We start from the raw sequence: 23,385 nt of genomic DNA on the forward strand, positions 1-23,385 counted from the left end.
ATGGGCTGGGTGCTGGCAGGTAGGACTAGATTGGGTTGGGATATCTGGTCAGCATGGACGGGTTGGACCGAAGGGTCTGTTTCCATGCTGTACATCTCTATGACTCTATGATCTGTCAACATTAATTTACATGGAATGAACAGCATAGAAATAAGACTTATTTGGCCGAATTAATACATATCAGTGCTTATGCTTCACCTAAATCCCTGCTATCCTTCCCCATCTATGTTTTATCATCATAACTCTTAATTCCATAGAACATAGAACAGTACAGCACAGAATAGGCCCTTCAGCCCACGATGTTGTGCCAACCACTGATCCTCATGTATGCACCTCAAATTTCTGTGACCATATGCATGTCCAGGAGTCTCTTAAATGTCCCCAATGACCCTGCCTCCACAACTGCTGCTGGCAACGCATTCCATGCTCTCTCAACTCTCTGTGTAAAGAACCCACCTCTGACATCCCCTCTATACTTTCCTCCAACCAGCTTAAAACTATGACCTCTCGTGTTAATCATTTCTGCCCTGGGAAATGGTCTCTGGCTATCGACTCTATCTATGCCTCTCATTATCTTGTATACCTCAATTAGGTCCCCTCTTCTCCTCCTTTTCTCCAATGAAAAAGGTCCGAGCTCAGTCAACCTCCTCATAAGATAAGCCCTCCAGTCCAGGCAGCATCCTGGTAAACCTCCTCTGAACCATCTCCAAAGCATCCACATCTTTCTTATAATAGGGCGACCAGAACTGGACGCAGTATTCCAAGTGCGGTCTAACCAAAGTTTTGTAGAGCTGCAACAAGATCTCACGACTCTTAAACTCAATCCCCCTGTTAATGAAAGCCAAAACACCATATGCTTTCTTAACAACCCTGTCCACTTGGGTGGCCATTTTAAGGGATCTATGTACCTACACACCAAGATCCCTCTGTTCCTCCACATTGCCAAGAATCCTATCCTTAACCCTGTACTCAGCTTTCAAATTCGACTTTCCAAAATGCATCACCTCGCATTTATCCAGGTTGAACTCCATCTGCCACCTCTCAGCCCATCTCTGCATCCTGTCAGTGTCCCGCTGCAGCCTACAACAGCCCTCTATACTGTCAACGACACCTCCAACCTTTGTGTCATCTGCAAACTTGCTGACTCATCCTTCAATCCCCTCATCCAAGTCATTAATAAAAATTACAATCAGTAGAGGCCCAAGGACAGGGCCCTGTGGAACACCACTCACCACAGACTTCCAGGCAGAATGTTTTCCTTCTTCTACCACTCGCTGTCTTCTGTTGGCCAGCCAATTCTGTATCCAGACAGCTATGTTCCCCTGAATCCCATTCCTCCTGACCTTCTGAATAAGCCTACCATGGGGAACCTTATCAAATGCCTTGCTGAAGTCCATATACACCACATCCACAGCTCGACCCTCATCAACTTTTCTAGTCACATCCTCAAAGAACTCGATAAGGTTTGTGAGGCATGACCTGCCCCTCACAAAGCCGTGTATACTGCATTTAATCAAGCCATGCTCTTCCAGATGGTCATAAATCCTATCCCTCAGAATCCTTTCTAACACCTTGCAGATGACAGACGTGAGACTGACTGGTCTGTAATTGCTGGGGATTTCCCTATTTCCTTTCTTGAAGACAGGAATTACATTTGCCTCTCTCCAGTCCTCAGGTACGACTCCAGTGGAGAGCGAGGATGAAAAGATCTTCGCAAGTGGCGAAGCAATTGCATTTCTCGTTTCCCAAAGCAGCCGAGGACAAATCTGGTCCGGGCCTGGCGACTTGTCAATCTTAATGTTTGACAAAATTTTCAGCACGTCAGCTTCCTCTATCTCTATCCATTTCAGCATGCACACCTGCTCTTCAAAGGTTTCATTCACTACAAAGTTCGTTTCTTTTGTAAAGACAGAAGCAAAAAACTCATTCAGGGCTTCCCCTGCGTCCTCAGACTCCACACACAAATTCCCTATGCTATCCCTGATCGGCCCTACTCTTTCTTTGACCATTCTCTTATTCCTCACATAAGTGTAAAATGTCTTTATGTTCTCCCTAATCCGTTCTGCCAAGCCTTTCTCGTGCCCCCCTCCTCCTCTCCTCAGACCATTTTTAAGCTCCTTCCTCACCTGCCTGTAGTCTTGTAGAGCTGAGCTTGACCCTAGCTACCTCCACCTTATGAAAGCTACCTTTTTCCTTTTGACGAGAAGCTCCACCGCTCTCGTCATCCAAGGTTCCTTTATCTTACCACTCCTTGCCTGTCTCAGAGGGATATATTTATTCATCACTTGCAACAACTGTTCCTTAAACAGTCTCCACATGTCTATAGTGCCTTTACCATGGAACAATTGCTCCCAATCCATGCTTCCTAATTCATGTCTAATCGCATCATAGTTTCCTCTTCCCCAATTAAATATCCTTCCATTTTGCCTAATCCTCTCCTTCTCCATAACTATGTAGAATGTGATGCAGTTGTGGTCACTATCACCAAAATGCCCTCCCACCACAAGATCTGATACCTGCCCCGGCTCGTTTCCAAGCACTAAGTCTAGAATGGCCTCTCCCCTCGTTGGACTGTCAACATACTGAGTTAGGAAACCCTCCTGAACACACCTTACAAAAACAGCTCCATTCAAATCTTCTGCTCGAAGGATATTCCAATCAATATTGGAAAAGTTAGTCACCCATTACAACAACCCTACTACATCCACACTTTTCCAAAATCTGCCGACCTATGCTTTCTTCCATCTCCCTGCTGCTATTGGGGGGCCTGTAATAAACCCCTAAAGAGGTGACTGCTCCCTTGCTGTTCCTAATTTCCACCCATACTGACTCGGTAAGCAGATCTTCCTCGACAATGGCGGCACGGTGGCACAGTGGTTAGCACTGCTGCCTCACAGCGCCAGAGACCCAGGTTCAATTCCCGCCTCAGGCGACTGACTGTGTGGAGTTTGCACATTCTCCCCGTGTCTGCGTGGGTTTCCTCCGGGTGCTCCGGTTTCCTCCCACAGTCCAAAGATGTGCAGGGTCAGGTGAATTGGCCAAGCTAAATTGTCCGTAGTGTTAGATAAGGGGTAAATGTAGGGGTATGGGTGGGTTGCGCTTCGGCGGGTCGGTGTGGACTTGTTGGGCCGAAGGGCCTGTTTCCACACTGTAAAGTAATCTAATCTAATCTAAAAAAAATGGAAGCTTCTGTCACTGTGATACCCTCTCTGATTAGTAGTGCTACACCCCCTCCTCTTTTCCCCCCCTCCCTATTCTTTTTAAATGCTCTAAACCCTGGAACATCCAGCAACCATTCCTGTCCCTGAGAAACCCATGTCTCTGTTATGGCCACAACATCATAGCACCAGGTACTGATCCATGCTCTAAGTTCGTCACTTTTATTCCTGATACTCCTTGCGTTAAAGCAAACACACTACCGACATACATATCCAGTTTCCCTTTAAATACATTTATACTATTTGTCTCCACTTGCACTATAGTCTCAACTTTCACATTTTCACCACATTTTGGGTAGAAAAATTTCTTCTGCATTCTAATTTCTTTGTGGGTGTTTCTATTGAAGGCACCTTTCTGCTCTTCCACGGAAGTGCAAATGCAGCCTTGTCTGTTCTGAAAATCTTTCATAATTCTAAAGATCTCTGTTATGTTATCCCTTAGCCATCTGTTTTCAACAGCATCTTTTCAATCTCTCTAATGGTCAAGCACTATTTTTTATAACTGAAACAGTATAGCATGATGTGGCAAAAGGGATGTTAATTCTTCTGTAAACCAACTTGGAGTAACAGATGGGGCTGGTTTTCCACCAACTTGTAATTAAAATTACAATCGTCTCTCGTGAATGTGGAAGTTTTGAAGATAAGTTCCACAGCACAAGTACCATGTTGTCCATAATTTTAACCAAGAATTTGCTTCTTGATAGGCAACAACCTCTGGAAAATTTAGTGATGATGAGGTTCGAAAACTGCGCCGGGAGTTCCAACATCACCAGGATAAAATTCAGGAGTACCACATCCTGAGAGAGACCGTCAGCAGGAATGAAGGTATTGTCATTAAAAATATCATCTGAATTACTTCAGATAAAACAATTATAGAAGAATAATTATTCTCTTTTTTTTTCTAGATTGCTTCTCAGTTACTTTTGACTCCTAGTTAATTTTGTTAATTGAAATGCGATATTTGGTCATTCTTTGCAACTTGTATTCACTTGGAAGATAACGCAGCTGTCTTTAAAATTTAGATCAGGAATTTCAGTTAGTCTCTAATTATTCCTACTTTCTAGTTGTGATTGCCTGAGCAGGTCATATGGAAATTTCAGGTGTGTTTTCCCTCTTTATTGATCCTGGATTTTCTGTGATTTTTTTGCTTCAACAAACTGTTCAGGTCCCCTTTTTGCCCTCCTGATGTCTTTCTCACGCACTTTCAGCACTTATACTCCTTTAGGGATTCATAGAGTCATATAGCACGGAAACAGACTCTTCAGTCCAACCAATCCATGCCGAACATAATCCCAAACTAAACTAGTCCCACCTGTCTGCACTTGGCCTAAATCCCACCAACATTTCTTTTTCATGTGCTTATCTAATTGTCTTTAAAACATTGTAAGTGTACCCGCATCCACCACTTCCTCTGGAAGTTCATTCCACATATGAACCACTTTGTGCTTTTTAAAAAAAAAAGTTGCACCTCGTGTCTTTTAAATCTTTTTCCTCTCACCTTAAAAATATGCCCCCTAGTCTTGAAATCCCCCTCCCCCACTCACCTTACTTATACCCCTCATGATTTTATAAGCCTCTATAAGGTCAGTCCTCAACCTCCTAGGCCTCTCAATCAATTCACTTGATCCCAGCTGTCTCCTTTTTCTTGACCAGAGTCTCAATTTTTCTAGTCATGATTTGGAGATGCCGGTGTTGGACTGGGGTGTACAAAGTTAAAAATCACACAACACCAGGTTATACTCCAACCGGTTTAATTGGAAGCACACTAGCTTTCGGAGCGTTGCTCCTTCACAGGTGGTAGTGGAGGGCTCGATCATCACACACAGAATTTATAGCAAAAATTTACAGTGTGATGTAACAGAAATTATACATTGAAAAATTGATTGTCTGTTAAGTCTTTCACCTGTTTGAATACCGTGATAGTTTCGTTTCTTTCATGTGTAAATCACAAAACCTTTTTTTAAAAAGTTGCATTCTCAGGTTAGCTGTTAACAATGGTGATAGCTAGACAATATGTTACATACACTGTAAATTTTTGCTATAAATACTGTTAGGATTGAGCCCTCCACTACCACCTGATGAAGGAGCGATGCTCCAAAAGCTAGTGCGCTTCCAATTAAATCTGTTGGACTATAACCTGGTGTTGTGTGATTTTTAACTCAATTTTTCTAGTCATCCAGGATTATCTACACCTACCAGCCTTGCCCTTCGTACAAACAAGAATATACTATCTCTGAACTGTTATTATCTCACTTTTGAAGGCCTCCCACTTCCCAACCATTCCTTTACCTATGAACAGCCTCCCCCAATTAACTTTCATAAGTTCCTACCTAAAATTATCAAAATTGGCCTAACTCCAATTTAGAACTTTAATAGAACATAGAACAATACAGCACAGAACAGGCCCTTCGGCCCACTATGTTGTGCCGAACATTTGTCCTAGCTTAAGCACCCATCCATGTACCTATCCAATTGCCGCTTAAAGGTCACCAAAGATTCTGACTCTACCACTCCCACAGGCAGCGCATTCCATGCCCCCACCACTCTCTGGGTAAAGAACCCACTCCTGACATCTCCCCTATACCTTCCACCCTTCACCTTAAATTTATGTCCCCTTGTAACACTCTGTTGTACCCAGGGAAAAAGTTTCTGACTGTCTACTCTATCGATTCCTCTGATCATCTTATAAACCTCTATCAAGTCACCCCTCATCCTTCGCAGTTCCAATGAGAAAAGGCCTAGCACTCTCAACCTATCCTCGTACGACCTATTCTCCATTCCAGGCAACATCCTGGTAAATCTTCTCTGCACCCTCTCCAAAGCTTCCACATCTTTCCTAAAGTGAGGCGACCAGAACTGCACACAGTACTCCAAATGTGGCCTAACCAAAGTCCTGTACAGTTGCAACATCACTTCACGACTCTTGAATTCAATCCCTCTGCTAATGAACGCTAATACACCATAGGCCTTCTTACAAGCTCTATCCACCTGAGTAGCAACTTTCAAAGATCTATGAACATAGACCCCAAGATCCCTCTGTTCCTCCACCTCACTAAGAACCCTACCGTTAACCCTGTATTCCGCATTCTTATTTGTCTTTCCAAAATGGACAACCTCACACTTGGCAGGGTTGAACTCCATCTGCCACTCATCAGCCCAGCTCTGCATCATATCCAAGTCCCTTTGCAACCGACAAGAGCCCTCCTCACTATCCACAACTCCACCAATCTTCGTATCATCTGTAAATTTACTGACCCACCCTTCGACTCCCTCATCCAAGTCATTAATAAAAATTACGAACAGCAGAGGACCCAGAATGATCCCTGCGGAACTCCACTTGTAACTGGGCTCCAGGCTGAATATTTACCATCTACCACCACTCTCTGACTTCGACCGGTTAGCCAGTTTTCTATCCAATTGGCTAAATTTCCCTCTATCCCATGCCTCCTGACTTTCCGCATAAGCCTACCATGGGGAACCTTATCAAATGCCTTACTAAAATCCATGTATACTACATCCACTGCTCTACCCTCATCCACATGCTTGGTCACCTCCTCAAAGAATTCAATCAGACTTGTAAGGCAAGACCTACCCTTCACAAATCCGTGCTGGCTGTCCCTAATCAAGCAGTGCCTTTCCAGATACTCATAAATCCTATCCCTCAGTACCCTTTCCATTACTTTACCTACCACCGAAGTAAGACTAACTGGCCTGTAATTCCCGGGGTTATCCCTATTCCCTTTTTTGAACAGGGGCACAACATTCGCCACTCTCCAGTCCCCTGGTACCACCCCCGTTGACAGTGAAGATGAAAAGATCATTGCCAACGGTACTGCAATTTCCTCTCTTGCTTCCCACATAATCCTAGGATATATCCCATCAGGCCCGGGGGACTTGTCTATCCTCAAGTTGTTCAAAATGTCCAACACATCTTCCTTCCTAACATGTATCTCCTCTAGCTTACCAGTCCGTTTCACACTCTCCTCTTCAACAATACGGTTCCTCTCATTCGTAAATACTGAAGAAAAGTACTCATTCAAGACCTCTCCTATCTCTTCCGACTCAATACACAGTCTCCCACTACTGTCCTTGATTGGACCTACCCTCGTTCTCGTCATTCTCATGTTTCTCACATACGCATAAAATGCGTTTGGGCTATCCTTGATCCTATCCGCCAGAGATTTTTCATGCCCTCTCTTGGCTCTCCTAATCCCTTTCTTCAGCTCCCTTCTGGCTATCCTGTATCCCTCCACTGCTCTGTCTGAACCCTGTTTCCTCAATCTTATGTAAGCCTCCTTCTTCCTCTTTACAAGACATTCAACCTCCCTCGTCAACCAAGGTTCCCTCATACGACCATTTCTTTCCTGCCTGACCGGTACATACATATCAAGGACACGTCGTATCTGTTCCTTGGAAAAAGTTCCACATTTCCACGACATCCTTCCCCGACAGCCTATGCTCCCAACTTATGCTCCTCAGATTGTGTCTTACAGCATCGTAATTACCCTTCCCCCAATTGTAAAACCTACCCTGTTGCACGGACCTATCTCTCTCCATAACCAAGGTGAAAGTCACAGAATTGTGGTCACCATCACCAAAATGTTCACCCACTAACAAGCCCATCACTTGTCCCGGTTCATTACTGAGTACCAAATCCAAAATGGCCTCCCCTCTGGTCGGACAATCTACATACTGTGTTAGAAAAGCTTCCTGGACACACTGCAGAAACACCGCCCCATCCAATCTACTAGATCTAAAGAGCTTCCAATCAATATTTGGGAAGTTGAAATCACCCATGACTACTACCCTGTGGCTTCTGCACCTTTCCAAAATCTGTTTCCCAATCTGTTTCTCCACATCTCTGCTGCTATTGGGGGGCCTATAGTAAACACCCAACAAGGTGACTGCACCTTTCCTATTTCTGACTTCAGCCCATACTACCTCTAAAGGCAGATCCCCCTTGAACTGCCTTTCTGCAGCTGTTATACCATTTCTAATTAGCAACGCCACCCCCCCCTCCTTTTTTACCACCCTCCCTAATCCTACTGAAACATCTGTAACCAGGAACCTCCAATAACCATTCCTGTCCCTCTTCTATCCACCTTTCCGTGATGGCCACACATCGTAGTCCCAGGTACCTATCCACGCCTTAAGTTCACCGACCTTATTCTGATACTCCTTGCGTTGAAGTATACGCACTTGAACCCATCTCTGTGTCCGCAAGTATTCCCTGTCAGTGCTACCTTCTTCACAGCCTCCCCACACACTTGGACATCCTGACAAACCGCTAGCCTACTTGCTGGACTACAAGTCCGGATCCCATCCCCCTGCCAAATTAGTTTAAACCCCCCCCGAAGATAGCTTGCAAACCTACCCCCCAGGATATTGGTGCCCTTCTGGTTCAGGTGCAACCCGTCCTGCTTGTACAGGTCCCACCTTCCCCAGAATGCAGTCCAATTGTCCAAATACCTGAAGCCCTCCCTCCTACACCATCCTTGCAGCCACGTGTTCAACTGCACTCTCTCCCTATTCCTTGCCTCACTGTCACGTGGCACCGGCAACAACCCAGAGATGACGACTCTGTCTGTCCTAGCTTTCAGCTTCCAGCCTAACTCCCTGAGCTCTTGAATGACCTCCCCACCCCTCTTCCTACCTATGTCGTTGGTGCCAACGTGCACCACGACTTCTGGCTGCACAACCTCCCCCTTAAGGATTCTGAAGACACGGTCCGAGACGTCTCGGACCCTGGCACCCGGGAGGCAACAAACCATCCGAGAGTCTCGCCCATGCCCACAGAACCGCCTGTCCGTCCCTCTAACTAGAGAGTCTCCTATAACTAGCGCTCTCCTCCTCTCCCCCTTTCCCTTCTGAGTCTCAGAGCCAGACCTCACGCCACAGACTCGGTCACTGCAGCTTACCCCTGCTAGGCTGTCCCCCCCACCAGTATCCAAAGCGGTATACCTATTGGTTAGAGGAATGACTACAGGGGATCCCTGCACTGCCTGCTTCCTCCCCTTCCCACCTCTAAGTTTCAGATCAATTCTAAAACAATTAGAATTATGATCACTTGTCCTAAAATACTCCCCCATTGGTACCGCAGTCATTTGTCCTGCCTTATTTCCCAAGAGAAGGTTAAGTTTTGTTCCTTCTCCAGTAGGTACATCCACATATTGGATAAGAGAATTTTCCTGTACATACTTGAATTCCCCTCCATCCAAGGCTTAACACTATGGCAGTCCCAGTCTGTTAAGGGCTTGGTGGTGTAGTGGACAATGAAGACCGTTATCTCACGGACATGGATTAGATGGACCAATGAGTGCCACATGGAGTTTAATTTAGATAAATCTAAGATGTTGCGTTTTTGGTAAGGCAAAACAGGGCAGGATTTATGCAGTTAATGTTAGGGCCCTGGGGAGTGTTACTGAACAAAGAGACCTGGGGTACAGGTGCATAATTTCTTGAAAGTGGAGTCGCAGATAGATAATGTGGTGAAGGAACGTGTTTGAGACGCTTGCCTTCATCGGTCAGTGCATTGAGTATAGAAGTTGGGACATCATTTTGTGGCAGTACATGACATTGGTGAGGCCACTTTCAGAATATTGAGTTCAATTCTGATCTCCCAGCTATAGGAAAGATGTTAAATTTGAGAGAAAAGACTTACAAAGATATTGCCAGGATTGGAGGGTTTGAGCTAAAAGGAGAGGCTGAATGGGCTGGGGCTTTTTTTCTCCAGAGCACCAGAGGCTCAAGGGTGACCTAACAGAAGTTTATAAAATCATGAGGGACATGAGTAGGGCGGATAACTAGGTCTTTTTCCCAGGGTAGGGGAGTCCAAAATTAGAGGGCAGAGGTTTAAGACGAGAAGGGAAAAATTTAAAAGGGACCTGAGGGACAACTTTTTCATGCAGAGGGTGATGCTAGTCTGGAACAAGTTGTCAGAGGAGGTGGTGGAGGTACAATTACAGTATTTAAAAGGGATCTGGGTGGATACAAAAATAGGAAGGGTTTAGAGGAATATGGGCCAAATGGGAAAATGGGACTAGCTCAGTTTAAGATATTTGGCAGTCGAAGAGAAGTTGGATTGAAGGGTCAATTTCCATGCTGTATAACTGACTCTGTGCTGCAGGGGAGGAATTTAGGGACAAAATGGAATGTCACATGGACCAATAAAGGTAAATGAAGAAGTGTCAGCTTCTTACAGGAAAATCATAATAAGCTAACTTGCTGGAGTTGTTAGAAAGATAAGAGGCAGTGATGTTGATATGTTGTGCATGGTTTTCTATAAGGTGTTTAATAATGTTGCACAACAAACATTGAGCAAAGTCAGAGCTCATGAAATAAAAGGGACAGAGTGAAAGATTGGCTGTGACAGCAAATGAGTTAATAGACTTTAGTAGGTTGGGGAATGATTGTAGTGGGGTGTCCTAGGATTCAGTGTTGTGACCTTTGCTTTTCCAGATCACAATTAATTATCTAGACCTTGGTGTGAAAGGCACAATTTTCCAAATTTGCAGGTGATGCAAAATTTGGAAACATTGTAAACTGTGAGGAACATGGTGCAGAACTCCACAAAGGAAGAGACAAGATGGATGACAGAAAATTCAATGCAGAAGTGTTCCATTTTAGTATGATGAACGTGGAGAAACTATAGAAAGTGTAGAATTCTAGAGGTGAGGGGGTCTTGAGTGTGTATATACATGGTTAAATAAAGCTAGCAGGTCAAGATATCAGTTAATAACAGATACAGCAACTAAGGCTTTTAGTAGGGGCGTGGAGGACAAGAGCAAGAAAGTTTTGTTGAACCCATATAAGACAGTAGTTTGACCTCCACTAGAATATTTCATCTCGTTCTAGGCTTTGCACTTGGCAGGGATGTGAAAGTTTTAGGGAGAGTGCAGAGGAGATTTGCGAGGATGATTCCATGAACAAGGGATTTTAGTTATGAAGATAGATTGCAGAAATTGAGACTGTTTCTTGGGGAAGAGAAGGTCGAGGAAAAAATTGAGACATAACTGAGGAAATGTTCACTCGTAAGGTTGAGAATGAGAAGGCCAAGATTTAAAGTAATGAGTAAAAGAATCAGACGTAATGTTGCTGAAAATGAGTTTCATCGTGAGGGTTAGCATCTGGACAGCATTGCCTGAAGGTGAGGTGGAATCATTCAAGAGGGAATTATTTTGTTAATATTATCTGAAAAGGAATAGTGTGCAAGATTACAAGGGGGAAGGCAAACAAATAGCATTATGTGAGATGCTCACTTGGAGAGCTGGTGGACCAGTGCATTATATCAATTTTGTTTCTGAAAGAGGCATACCTAGTTACAGTTTTCCAGCCAGCTTGTGTATGCGACTGACTTGATATCAGTTGGCCTATTCCTGCCCACTATTTTTTAATATTTTTATACTTGGCTACAATGTGAGATTTGAAATCCTAAGATTGAAGGAACAAATGTTCAAGAGGTATGGCAAAAATCTTAAATTATGCTGCAGATTCAGGGTTTCTTTGTTAGCGAGTCTCCAACAACAGACATAAGCTCTCTAGCAAATATCAGAAACTAAACATTCCTCAAAGGTTTGAGGAATATGGTTGAATCTATAACCAGAAAATGTGTTGAAATCAAGTAGCACCATTTTTCAGAGGGATTTGAGTAAAGACTCAAACCAAAACATTAGTCAGGGCTGAGAAAGGTTAGAAGATGGAAATTATGCATTCAGTTCTGATATAGACTTGGTGCATCCATATTTATAAAGGCTGCATGGGGTTCTGTGCCTAACTATTAATCTCTCATATGCTGACAGATGTGTTTTGTTTAAAAACAAATTCTTTGTTTTTGGCAGACATTTATCAGAATGTAATCAGCCCTTCGGAAGCCCATGTGAAAGAGGATTTGCTACACACCAAGCATGCTGAGCTGAAGGATAAGCACCGTAATGTTCAAGCAAGCTTCGAGCGTTTGCGCAAACTCATTCACCACGGTTATGATGAAGACAGTGGTAAGGCTCCTCTTCTTTGCTTGATAGCATTTTTTATGGGAGTTTAGGGGTACTCATTTCTTTTATGATTTGGAGACTCCAGTGTTGGACTGGGGTGTACGAAGTTAAAAATCACACAACACCAGGTTATAATCCAACAGGTTTATTTGGAAGCACTACTTTCGGAGCGCTGCTCCATCATCAGGTGGTTGTGGAGAATAAGATTGTAAGACACAGAATTTATAGCAAAAGGGTTACAGTATAATGGAACTGAAATTATATGTTGAAAAAGACCTGATTGTTTGTTAAGTCTCTCATCTTTTAGAATGACCATGTTGGTATCAGTTCTTTCATATGTAAATCGCAAAACATTTTTTTAGGTTACATTCTCAAGTGCACTTTAACAATTGGTGTCATGTCGGCCCAGATAAGGTATTGAAGGTGACAATACCTTATCTGACAGTTCTGATAAGGTATCCCTGTGACACTGTCTGTGCCATAATGGTTGGGCTGATTCTAATGTAAAAAAACAGATTTTCAAAATCTTACATGGATTCATGCAGTTTTTGAGCAAAGTAAAATGTAATTCTGCAAGTACAAATTCACCCCTCAAGCTTGTGTGTGTGTGTGGGGGGGGGGGGGGGAAGGGGGGAGGGGGGGGGGTGGATGGGGGCAGGTTATGAGTGTCTGAGAGTGGGTGTGTGTATGTGTTTGAGTGAGAATGTAAAAAGGTTTAAGTCTGTGAGAGGGTGTGTGTCTGTGTGTGTGTATAGTGCAGTGGGGTCACCTGTAGTGTGACATGAACCCATGGTCCCAGTTGAGGCCATCCCCATGGGTACCAAATTTGGCTATCAGCCTCTACCATCGACTGGAACCTCCTTAAGTGCAGATGGTTTGGTTGGAGCCGTTTTTGTCAGGTGTGTTCAGGAGGGTTTCCTTATTCAGTATGTAGACAGACCGACGAGGGAGAGGCCATTTTGGATTTGATGCTCAGCAATGAGCCAGGACAGGTGTCAGATCTCACGGTGGGAGAGAACTTTGGTGACAGTGATCACAACTGCCCCACGTTTACCATAGCCTTGGAGAGAGGAGGGAGCAGTTACCGAGGGAAGATATTTAATTGGGAAAAAGGAAATTATGACGCTATCAGACAGGAGTTGGGAAATACACTGGGAGCAATTGTTCCACAGAAAGGGCACAGCAGACATATGGAGACTGTTTAAGGAGCAGTTGTTGCGAGTGATGCACAAATTTGTTCCTCTGAGACAGATAAGAAGGGAAAAGATTAAGGAACCTTGGATGACGAGAATAGAGGAGCTTCTTGTCAAAAGGAAAAAGACAGCTTATGTAAGCTGGAGGAAGCAAGGATCTAGCATGGTTTTAGAGGATTACAGGCTTGCTAGAAAGGAGCTCAGAAATGGACTGAGAAAAGCCAGGCGGGGGCATGAAAAATGCTTGGCAAGAAGGATTACGGAGAACCCAAAGGATATCATAGGAACTTGTGTGTCGAGTCTGAGCAGATAGGGGAAACCTTAAATGAGTTTTTGTTTGGGTTTTCACGAAAGAAAGGGACCTTGTTGTGAATGAGAACTTAGAGGAGCTGGGATACAGGCTTGACCAGGTCAAGATCGATGAAGTTGATGTGCTGGAAGTTTTGGTAAACATTAAGATTGATAAGTCCCCAGGGCCAGACCAGATTTATCCTAGGGACGTTGCTAAGCCGCTGGCAAAGATCTTTGCTTCCTTACTCTCCATGGGAGTTGTACCAGAGGATTGGAAGGAGGCAAATGTTGTTCCTCTTTTCAAGAAGGATAATAGGGAAATCCCTGGCAATTACAGACCAGTCAGTCTTACGTTTTGGAAAGAATTCTGAGGGATAGGATTAATGACTATATGGCAAAGCATAGCTTGATTAAAGGCAGTCAGCATGGCTTTGAGAGGGGCAGGTCATGCCTCACAACTCTTACTGAGTTCTTTGAGGAGGTGACAAGACTAGCAGTGAATGTGTTGCATATGGACTTCAGCAAGGCATTTGATAGGGTTCTCCACGATAGGCTCATTCATAAACTCAGGAAATATGGGATACAAGGAGATTTAGCTCCCTGGATTCAGAATTGGTTGGCTGACCGAAGGCAGAGAGTGGTTGTAGATGGAAAGTATTCTGCCTGGAGGTCAGTGTTGAGTGGGGTCCCGCAGGGCTCTGTTCTTGGGCCCCTGCTCTTTATAGTTTTTATAAATGACTTTGATGAGGAGGTTGAGGGGTGGGTTAGTCAAATTGCAGATTACAAAGGTTGAAGGTGCCATTGATAGTATTGAGGGCTATTGCAGGCTGCAGGGTGACATAGATAGGATACAGAGCTGGGCTGAGAAATGGCAGATGGAGTTTAACCTGGATAAATGCGAAGTGATGCATTTTGGAAGGTCGAACTTGAATGTTTGATATAGGATTAAAGACAGGATTCTTGGCAGTGTGGAGGAACAGAGGGATCTGGGTGTTCAAGTACGTAGATCCCTCAAAGTTGCCACTCGGGTGGAAAGGATTGTTAAGAAAGCATATGGTGTTTTGGCTTTCATTAACAGGGGGATGGAGTTTCAGAGCTGTGAGGTTTTGCTACAGCTCTACAAGTCCCTGGTGAGACTACACTTGGAATATTGTGTCCAGTTCTAGTCGCCCTACAATAGGAAAGATACAGAGGCTTTGGAAAGGGTGCAAAGAAGGTTTACCTAATGCTGCCTGGACTGGAGGGCTTGCCTTAGGAGGAGAGGTTGAGTAAGCTCGGACTTTTCTCTCTGGAGAGAAGGAGGAAGAGAGGAGACCTGATCGAGGTATACAAGATAATGAGAGAAATGGGTAGATTCAATAGCTAGAGACTTTCCCCAAGGCAGGATTGACTGGTACGAGGGGTCACAGTTTTAAGACATTAGGAAAAAGGTATAGAGGAAGGTTCTGACGCAGAGAGTTCTGAATGCATGGAATGCATTGCCAGCGGTGGCAGTGGAAGCAGAGCCATTAGGGACATTTAAGCGACTGCTGGACATGCAGTGGGTTGAGGGGTGTGTAGGTTAAGTTATTTTATTTTACATTAGGATTAACCCTCGGCACAACATTGTGGACCAAAGGGCCTGTTCTGTGCTGTACTTTTCTATATCCTATGTTCCTCAATGTACTCAGCCACTTTTCGTTGTTTAAAAATGTGTTGCTGGAAAAGCGTAGCAGGTCAGGCAGCATCAAAGGAGCAGGAGAAGCGGTCCGGGACATTCGACCTCAGACCTTCAGGTGACCGTCCTCCAAGGTGGACTTCGGGACAGGCAGCAATGAAAAGTGGTCGAGCAGAGGCTGATAGCCAAGGTTGGAACCCACAGGGATGGCCTCAACCGGGACCTTGGGTTCATGTCACACTACAGGTGACCCCATTGCACTATACACACACACACACAGACAAACACATGCGCGCACCTCTCTCTCTCTCTCTCTCTCTCTCTGATCCACACACGCTCAGACCCTCTCTCATACACTCCCACACACATCCTCTCTCAGACTTAAAACCCCTTTACACACACCCTCTCACTGACACGCATACCCCCCCACCCATGCACACACAAGCATATAAGTTTGTGGGCAGAATTACATTTCACTTTGCTCAAAAACTGCATGAATCCATGTAAGATTTTGAAAGTCAATTTTTTAAATTGGAATCAGTCTGACCATTGTGGTACAGACAGCCTCACCTTCAATAGCTTATCTGGCCGACATGACACCAATTGTTAAAGTGCATTTGAGAATGTAACTTAAAAAAAGTTCTGTGATTTACATATGAAAGAATTGATACCAACATGGTCCATTCTAAAAGATGAGAGACTTAACAAGCAATCGGGTGTTTTTCAATATATAATTTCAGTTACATCACACAGTAAACTTTTGCTATAAATTCTGTGTCATACAGTCTTGTACTCTACAATCACCTGAGGAAAGGGCAGCTCTCCGAAAGCTAATGCTTCCAAATAAACCTGTTGGATTATTACCTGGTGTTGTGATTTTTAACTTCATTCCTTTTAGGTTGACCCATGTGGAAAAAAATCTAAAGCTCTAAGTAAAAGAAAAGTTGCTTGCCTTTATAGAGCTTCTGCATCCATTGAATCCATCAGGGAATCAAGGGAGTTTTGCATCAAACAAGAAAGTGGAAACATCTTCTTGTTAAGTGAATAGGTTTGAGCTGTCATAGCCCATTCCTGCTCCCATTTCTTATATTCAGTAGGTAGACATGCAAGAACATAAGAAATAGGAACAGGAATAGACTTCATTGCCTGTTGAGTCTGCTGAGCAACTTTGTACAATTACAGCTGATCGTGGGCTTCAGTTACCCATATCCCTTGATTTCCCAAGAGACTGAAAACCTATCTGTCCCAGCCTTGAATATATTCTACAATGGGCATCCACAATCTTTTGAGTGAAGTAATTTTGCATCTCTGTCCTTGCCCTGATACTGTGCTCCAGTGTTTTAGGTTTGCTAATCAGAAGAATTCAATCCCCCAGGAACATGCTCTACAGCTACTCCAGATAATAATATTTCCAGACATACAGCCAGAAATACATATTGGAGCCTGTCTGAAGTCCCAACAAACTGACTTTGTAAGAATGATACAACACCAGGTTATAGTTTAACAAGTTTATTTGAAAGTACAAGTTTCTGGAGCGCTGCTCCTTCATCAGGTAGCTAGTGGTAGAGGATCATAGGGCACAGAATTTATAATAAAAGATCAAAGCGTCATACAACTGATGCGATGTATTGAACAAACCAAGATTACTGTTAAGTCTGTAATCACTCTAGTTTGTTCAATACATCACGTCATTGTATGATACTGATTTTTTACTATAAGTTCTGTGCCCTATGATTCTGCCCCACTAGCTACCTGACGAAGGAGCAGCGCTCTAAAAACTTGTACTTTCAAATAAACCTGCTGCACTATAACCTGATGCTGTGCGATTTTTAACTTTGTCCACCCCAGTCCAATACTGGCACCTTCACATTATTTGTAGAAATTACCCACAAACTACTGGACTTGTGCCTCACAACACACTTCACATTCAACAACCAGATATACGAACAAACCAACGGAACACCCATGGGCTCACCGATCTCGGAACTCATGGCAGAAGCAGTAATGCAAAGGTTAGAACAAACAGTCTTACCACAAATTCAACCCAAACTCTGGGTCAGATACATTGATGACACCTTTGTAATCATTAAAAACACGGAAATAGAGAATACACACCGGATCATCAACTCCACACTCACAGGAATCCGATTCACGAGAGAGGAAGAAAAGGACAACCAACTCCCATTCCTAGACGTGAGGGTACAGAGAACACCAAACCACTAAGGTACACAGGAAAGCCACACACACAGACCAAGTCCTGAACTATGAAAGCAACCACCCCAATACACACAAACGAAGTTGCACCAAGACACTTCAAAAGGGCCACAACACACTGCAGCACACCAGAACTGCAAAAAGAGGAAGAGGAACACCTATACAAGGTATTCGCCAAAAACGGATACACTCGCAATTTCATCAACAGATGCCTAAGGGAAAGACAACAGAACGAGGACATGCCGCAACCCAAAGGACTAGCCACACTACCATACATCAAGAACATCTCTGAAATGACAGCCAGACTACTGCAACCACTAGGACTTATAACAGCACACAAACCAACAGCCACTCTCAGCCACTCACCAGAACGAAGGACCCGATACCCAACATGAGCAAAACTAATGTAGTGTACAAAATCCCATGCAAGGACTGCACAAAACACTATATAGGACAAACAGGAAGACAGCTAATGATCCGCATCCACGAACATCAACTAGCCACGAACGACACGACCAGCTATTCCTAGTAGCCACACACGCAGACGACAAGCAACATGAATTTGACTGGGACAACACTACCATTATAGGGCAAGCGAAACAAAGAACAGCCAGGGAATTCCTAGAAGCATGGCACTCATCCACAAACTCCATCAACAAACACATAGACCTGGACCCAATATACCGGCCACTACAGCGGACAGCTGAAACTGACAACCGGAAGCGGCAGGGACAGGCCACTATAAATGCCGGTGAAACACCTCAGAAGCGCTTCACAGGAGGCTCCCAAGCACTGAGGATGTCACCTAGACAGGGGACGAAACGTTTGCAACAAAAACTTCCAGCTCGGCGAACAAAACCACAGCATTACCCACAAAGTTTGAAAGAAGCCGGTTATTTTCCTGCTCTGCAGGACCCTCCCCAAAATGTCTCTGATTCAGCTAGAGTAGTTAGACAGAAAGGTTTAAATGAAAAATCCAGATATTTAACTCCTTAAAAACTATACTATTGGCTCCCTTCCCTGACAACATTGTCCAATGGAAGACCATTCCATGTTTCTAAAATACTGGCCCAGAAGACCCAGCCAGTGACTGTCACTCTTCAGAAATGTTTTGTCAAAGTGTTTTCTACATTGGGTTTCTGCTTGTTTTAGTGAAATTGTCCTTTTTTCCCTCTCTTGTCCATTAGATTTTTCTGAGCCGCGAGTGCTTGAATTGTGGGATATGGCGAAGCGATCAAACTTCACAGATGATGAGCTGGATTCCATTAAGGTAAACTGCAGGGTTGGGCAGTCAATGATTGACTACTTTCATGCTTACACTTCTCCCTCCCACCATCTCGGAAACAAACTGGAGGGAAGACTCTCTGAAAGTGGCCCTCTCATATTACTTTGTTTGCAGGTGGTAGGATTTAGAACACATTCTCAGTTTGATTCACCCATCTGTGCTCGCTGGTAATCATTAGCGCAGTTTTAAAATAATAGTCCTGATTTTCAAACTGCTTTATGGTCTCGTTGTCCACCATCCCTAATTTCCTGCAAATCTACAACCTTCCTAGTACTCTGCTCTTCCAATTTTGACCTCCTTGGAATCAGTCATTTTTATTATGCCTTAAGTTGCCTAGACCATATGTTCTGAAGTTTCTCCTATAAACCTCTCCATTTCCCCCTTTCACTCTCTAATATCCTCCTTTAAAATAAATCTCTGTCCAAGTTTTTGGTTATCTGTCTTAATAGTTCATTATGTGACTCAGTGGCAAAACATTTTACTAATAGCTCCCTACGTGAAGTGTCTGAGAATGTTTTATTCCATTAAAGTCATTTTTATAACAACACATAGTGTAAATCTTGATGTGTCAGCCCTGCATTACAAAGAGCTTGGAGTCCATTTGTCCTCCTGGACTGTTTTGAATCAAATAAGACATTCTTCATTCCAGTTTCCTAACAACTTAACACACTATCTATTCACTCAGTCCTCCCCCAACTCATGTCATCAGCGTATATAACACCTTTTCCAAGCTGCTATCAGTTCTGAACAAGGATCACTGGACTTGAAGCATTAATTCTGTTTCTCTTGTCACAGCTACTGCCAGAACTAGAGTTTCTAAGACAATTTCTGTTTTGTTTTTTGGTTATTTTAGATCTCCAGCATCTACTGTTCTTTGTTTTGTGAAGTAAGGGGGATGCTACTTAGGTTCAAGATGAGAATTTTTTTTAACTTAGAATATTGTGAAACTTTGAAATTCTCTACCACAGAGGGCTGTGGAAGCTCAGTCTTTAGCTATGCTTAAGGAGAGATTGATAGATTTCTGATTACCCAGGATTAGGGACATGAGGTGAACAGGTAAAAAGTGTTTATCAGTCGTCATTATATTGAATGGCAGAGGAGGTTCAATGGAGTGGATGGCATATTCCTGATTGTGTTTTACTACGTCGGTGGTGGTCAGATCTTTTTATAAGCAGGAACCAAGCCAATTGGACAGATTTCTGTCTCATCTGTATTTTGTGTAGATGAACCCCTTCATATCAGACAACTGTATTTATGTTTTTAAATAAAAGCACCCAATGCCTTTCAAAGGATTTATATTCCAGTGTCCCTTTGAGCAAAGCAATTTCTTCCAGGACATCATAATCATGCACACCGTCTACTTTCAGCAGAGCTTTTGGTTCATAGTCACTGAGTGGCATCGCCTGTTACCTTCCTCTGATCTCATAAGTTCATATGATATAGGAGCAGAATTAGGCCATTCAGCCCATTGAGCCTGCTCTGCCATTTGATCATGGCTGATATGCTCCTCACCCCATTTTCCTACTTTCTGTCCATATCCCTTCAACCATTACCAATTAAAACTCTATATAACTCCTCCGCAAAATAACTTACTGACCCAGCATCCACTGCACTTTGAGGTTGCAAATTCCACAGATTCACAACCCTTTGGGAGAAGTAGTTTCTCCGCAACACTGTATTAAATTGTCCTAAGACTGACCTTTCATCCTAGAAAGCCCCACAAGGGAAAGTATCCGCTTCATGTCTACTTTTTGATTAGATTACCTACAGTGTGGAAACAGGCCCTTTGGCCCAACAAGTCCACACCGACCCGCCGAAGCGCAACCCACCCTTCCCCCTACATTTACCCCACACTACGGGCAATTTAGCGTGGCCAATTCACCTGGCCTGCACTCTTTGGACTGTGGGAGGAAACCGGAGCACCCGGAGGAAACCCACGCAGACACTGGGAGAATGTGCAAACTCCACACAGTCGCCTGAGTCGGGAATTGAACCTGGGTCTCTAGCGCTGTGAGGCAGCAGTGCTAGCCACCGTGCCGCCCATTCCACACCTTTTATCATCCTGAATACTTGAATTTGATCTCCCCTCATTCTTCTAAATTCCAGAGAATATAGGCCTCAACTGTTCAATCTGTCTTCATATAACAAGCCCCTCATCTCTGGGATCAATTTAGTGAACCTCCTCTGAACTGCCTCCAGCGCCACTACATCTTGCCTCAAATAAGGGGACCAAAACTGTGCATAATACTCCAGGTGCAGTCTCGCCAATACCTTGTATAGTTGCAACAAAACATCTTTGCCTTTATATTGTATTCCTTTAGCTATAAAAGCCAAAATTCCTTTCACTTTCTCTGTAATCTACTGTGCCTGCATGCTAGTTCTCTGTTGAAAAGTGTGGCACTGAGAAAGCACAGCAAGTCAGGCAGCATCCGAGGAGCAGGGGAGTTGAAATTTCAGGCATATGCCCTTCATCAGGAATGTTGGAAGAGGGAAAGGGGCTGAAAGATAAATACGAGGGTGGGGGATGGTATTTGGGAAGGCGATGAGTAGATGCATGTGGGGGTGTGAGGTGCTAGGTTGGAGGGGAGTGGGTAGCTGGTAAGGAAGCTGGATAGGTAGGACAGTTCAAGAGGGCAGTGCTGAGTTGGAGGTTTGGATCTGGAATGAGGTGGAGGAAGGGAGATGAGGAAACTGGTGAAATCGATGTTGATGCTGTGTGGTTGGAGGGCCCCCAGGTGGTAGATGTGATGTTCTTCCTCCAGTCGCTGGGTGACTTGTATTTGGTGGTGGAGGAGACCCAAGATTTGCATGCCCTTGGCGGAGTGGGAGCCCTCAAACTCAGCACCACCCACTTGACCTGTCCAACTGTCCATCTTCCTTCCCACCTATTCGCTCCACCCCCACCCTCCTCTCATTTATCTCATTTATCTCTCCACCCTGCAGGCACTCTGCCTCTATTCCTGATGAAGGGCTTTTGCCAGAAATGTCGATTGTCCTGCTCTTCGGATGCTGCCTGACCTGCTGTGCTTTTCCAGCACCACTCTAATCTAGAATCTGGTTTCCAACATCTGCAGTCATTGTTTTTACCACAATTCCACCTACATCTACCCATCGCCTTCCTGGCTGCCTTCCCCCACCCCCACCCTCACCCCCCATATATCACTCAACTTCCTTCCCCCTCCACATTCCTGATGAAGGGCTTATACCAGAAACATTGATCTCCTGCTTCTCAGATGCTGCCTGACTTCCTGTGCTTTTCCAGCGCCACACTTTTCGACTCTGATCTCCAGCATCTGCAGTCCTCACTTTCTGCTAGTTTTCTGCAATGGATCTGGATCAGTATACCTAGATCCCTCTGCACCAGAGCACCCCAAAGTCTCTTCCTCATTAAGATACCCCTTTTATTTTTACCTTTTCACGCATTCCACATTAAACCCCATTTGTCAACAATACGTGTAACCCCCTTATATTTTGGCTAATGGCAGGAGGAACTGAAGCATTTTGAGACAAAGATTGAGAAGCACCAGCATTATCAAGAGCAGCTGGATTTATCCCATCAGAAGCTGAAACATGTGGAGACTATTGGGGACAAGGAACATTTGTCCAGGAACAAGGAGAAGTATGCAATGCTAACGGAAAAGACAAAGGAACTAGGGTACAAGGTAAATGAGTGCCCTCATTATGCCTCTTTTTAAAATAAGTATTCCAGCTCTTTTGGAAAAGCATGTTATAATGTCTGTTGTTAACTGTGCCAAAGAACCCAATTTGTGCACAATAAGATCCTAAAAATAGCAATTGCAGTGGTGACTAGATCATTTGACTTTAATAACATTTAATTAAAGAATGAACTATTAGTCCAGGTCCCGGGGGGGGGGGGGGGGAGGGAATTTCTCATTGCTCTTCAAAATAACAGCCATGGGCTTTTTTGTATCCAGTTGAGGGGGCAGGCCTGGACCTGGCTTAATGTCCTTCATAACACAAACACTTCTTGGACTCAAAGCTTCTATCTTATCCAACCTGCTGTCATTTATTAGGTCTTTATTTCAAATTGAGTATAAAGATAGGGAGGTCTTGCTAAAGATATTCAAGGCACTGTTTGGACCACACCTGTGAAAACTGTGAGCAAGTTTCGTCTCCGTATCTATGAGAAAGTATACTGGCATTGAACACGTTACATAGAAGAATCACTAAGTTGATCCTGTAATGAGGAGAGGTTGAGTAAATTAGGCCCCAAGATTAGTGTGGTGCTGGAAAAGCACAGCAGGTCAGGCAGCATCCGAGGAGCGAGAAAATCGACGTTTCGGGCAAAAGCCCTGTAGATTAGGCCTCTACTTGTTGGAGTTTAGAAGAAGGAGAGGAGACCTTACAGGATTCTTAAGGGGGGCTTGGAGTGGTTGTGGGGTGGCTGTCCTCCCTCGTAGGAAAATCTAGGACAGAGAGCATAATCTCTGGTTATTTAAGACAGATCAGGAATTTCTTCTGAGGGTAGCGAATCTCTGTAGAATTCTTTACCACAGAGGCTGTAGAGGCAGTGACA

At 44.0% G+C, this 23,385-nt stretch overlaps 1 protein-coding gene across 2 annotated transcripts in view; it reads left to right on the forward strand.

Moving 5' to 3' along the window:
* Nucleotides 1–23,385, forward strand: part of lrpap1 (low density lipoprotein receptor-related protein associated protein 1) — a 45,581-nt gene that overhangs the window by 21,119 nt on the left and 1,077 nt on the right. For both annotated transcript variants that reach the window (XM_043703671.2, XM_087974190.1), the window contains exons 4-7: nt 3,923–4,043; nt 12,056–12,211; nt 18,751–18,833; nt 22,334–22,510. In XM_043703671.2, the coding sequence (XP_043559606.2) occupies nt 3,923–4,043; nt 12,056–12,211; nt 18,751–18,833; nt 22,334–22,510 (537 nt within the window). The remainder of the gene's footprint in view (nt 1–3,922; nt 4,044–12,055; nt 12,212–18,750; nt 18,834–22,333; nt 22,511–23,385) is intronic.

Source organism: Chiloscyllium plagiosum, unplaced genomic scaffold (assembly GCF_037043375.1).
Source record: "Chiloscyllium plagiosum isolate Xiang-an unplaced genomic scaffold, Cpla_swu_hap1 HiC_scaffold_2, whole genome shotgun sequence".
NCBI lineage: Eukaryota > Metazoa > Chordata > Chondrichthyes > Orectolobiformes > Hemiscylliidae > Chiloscyllium > Chiloscyllium plagiosum.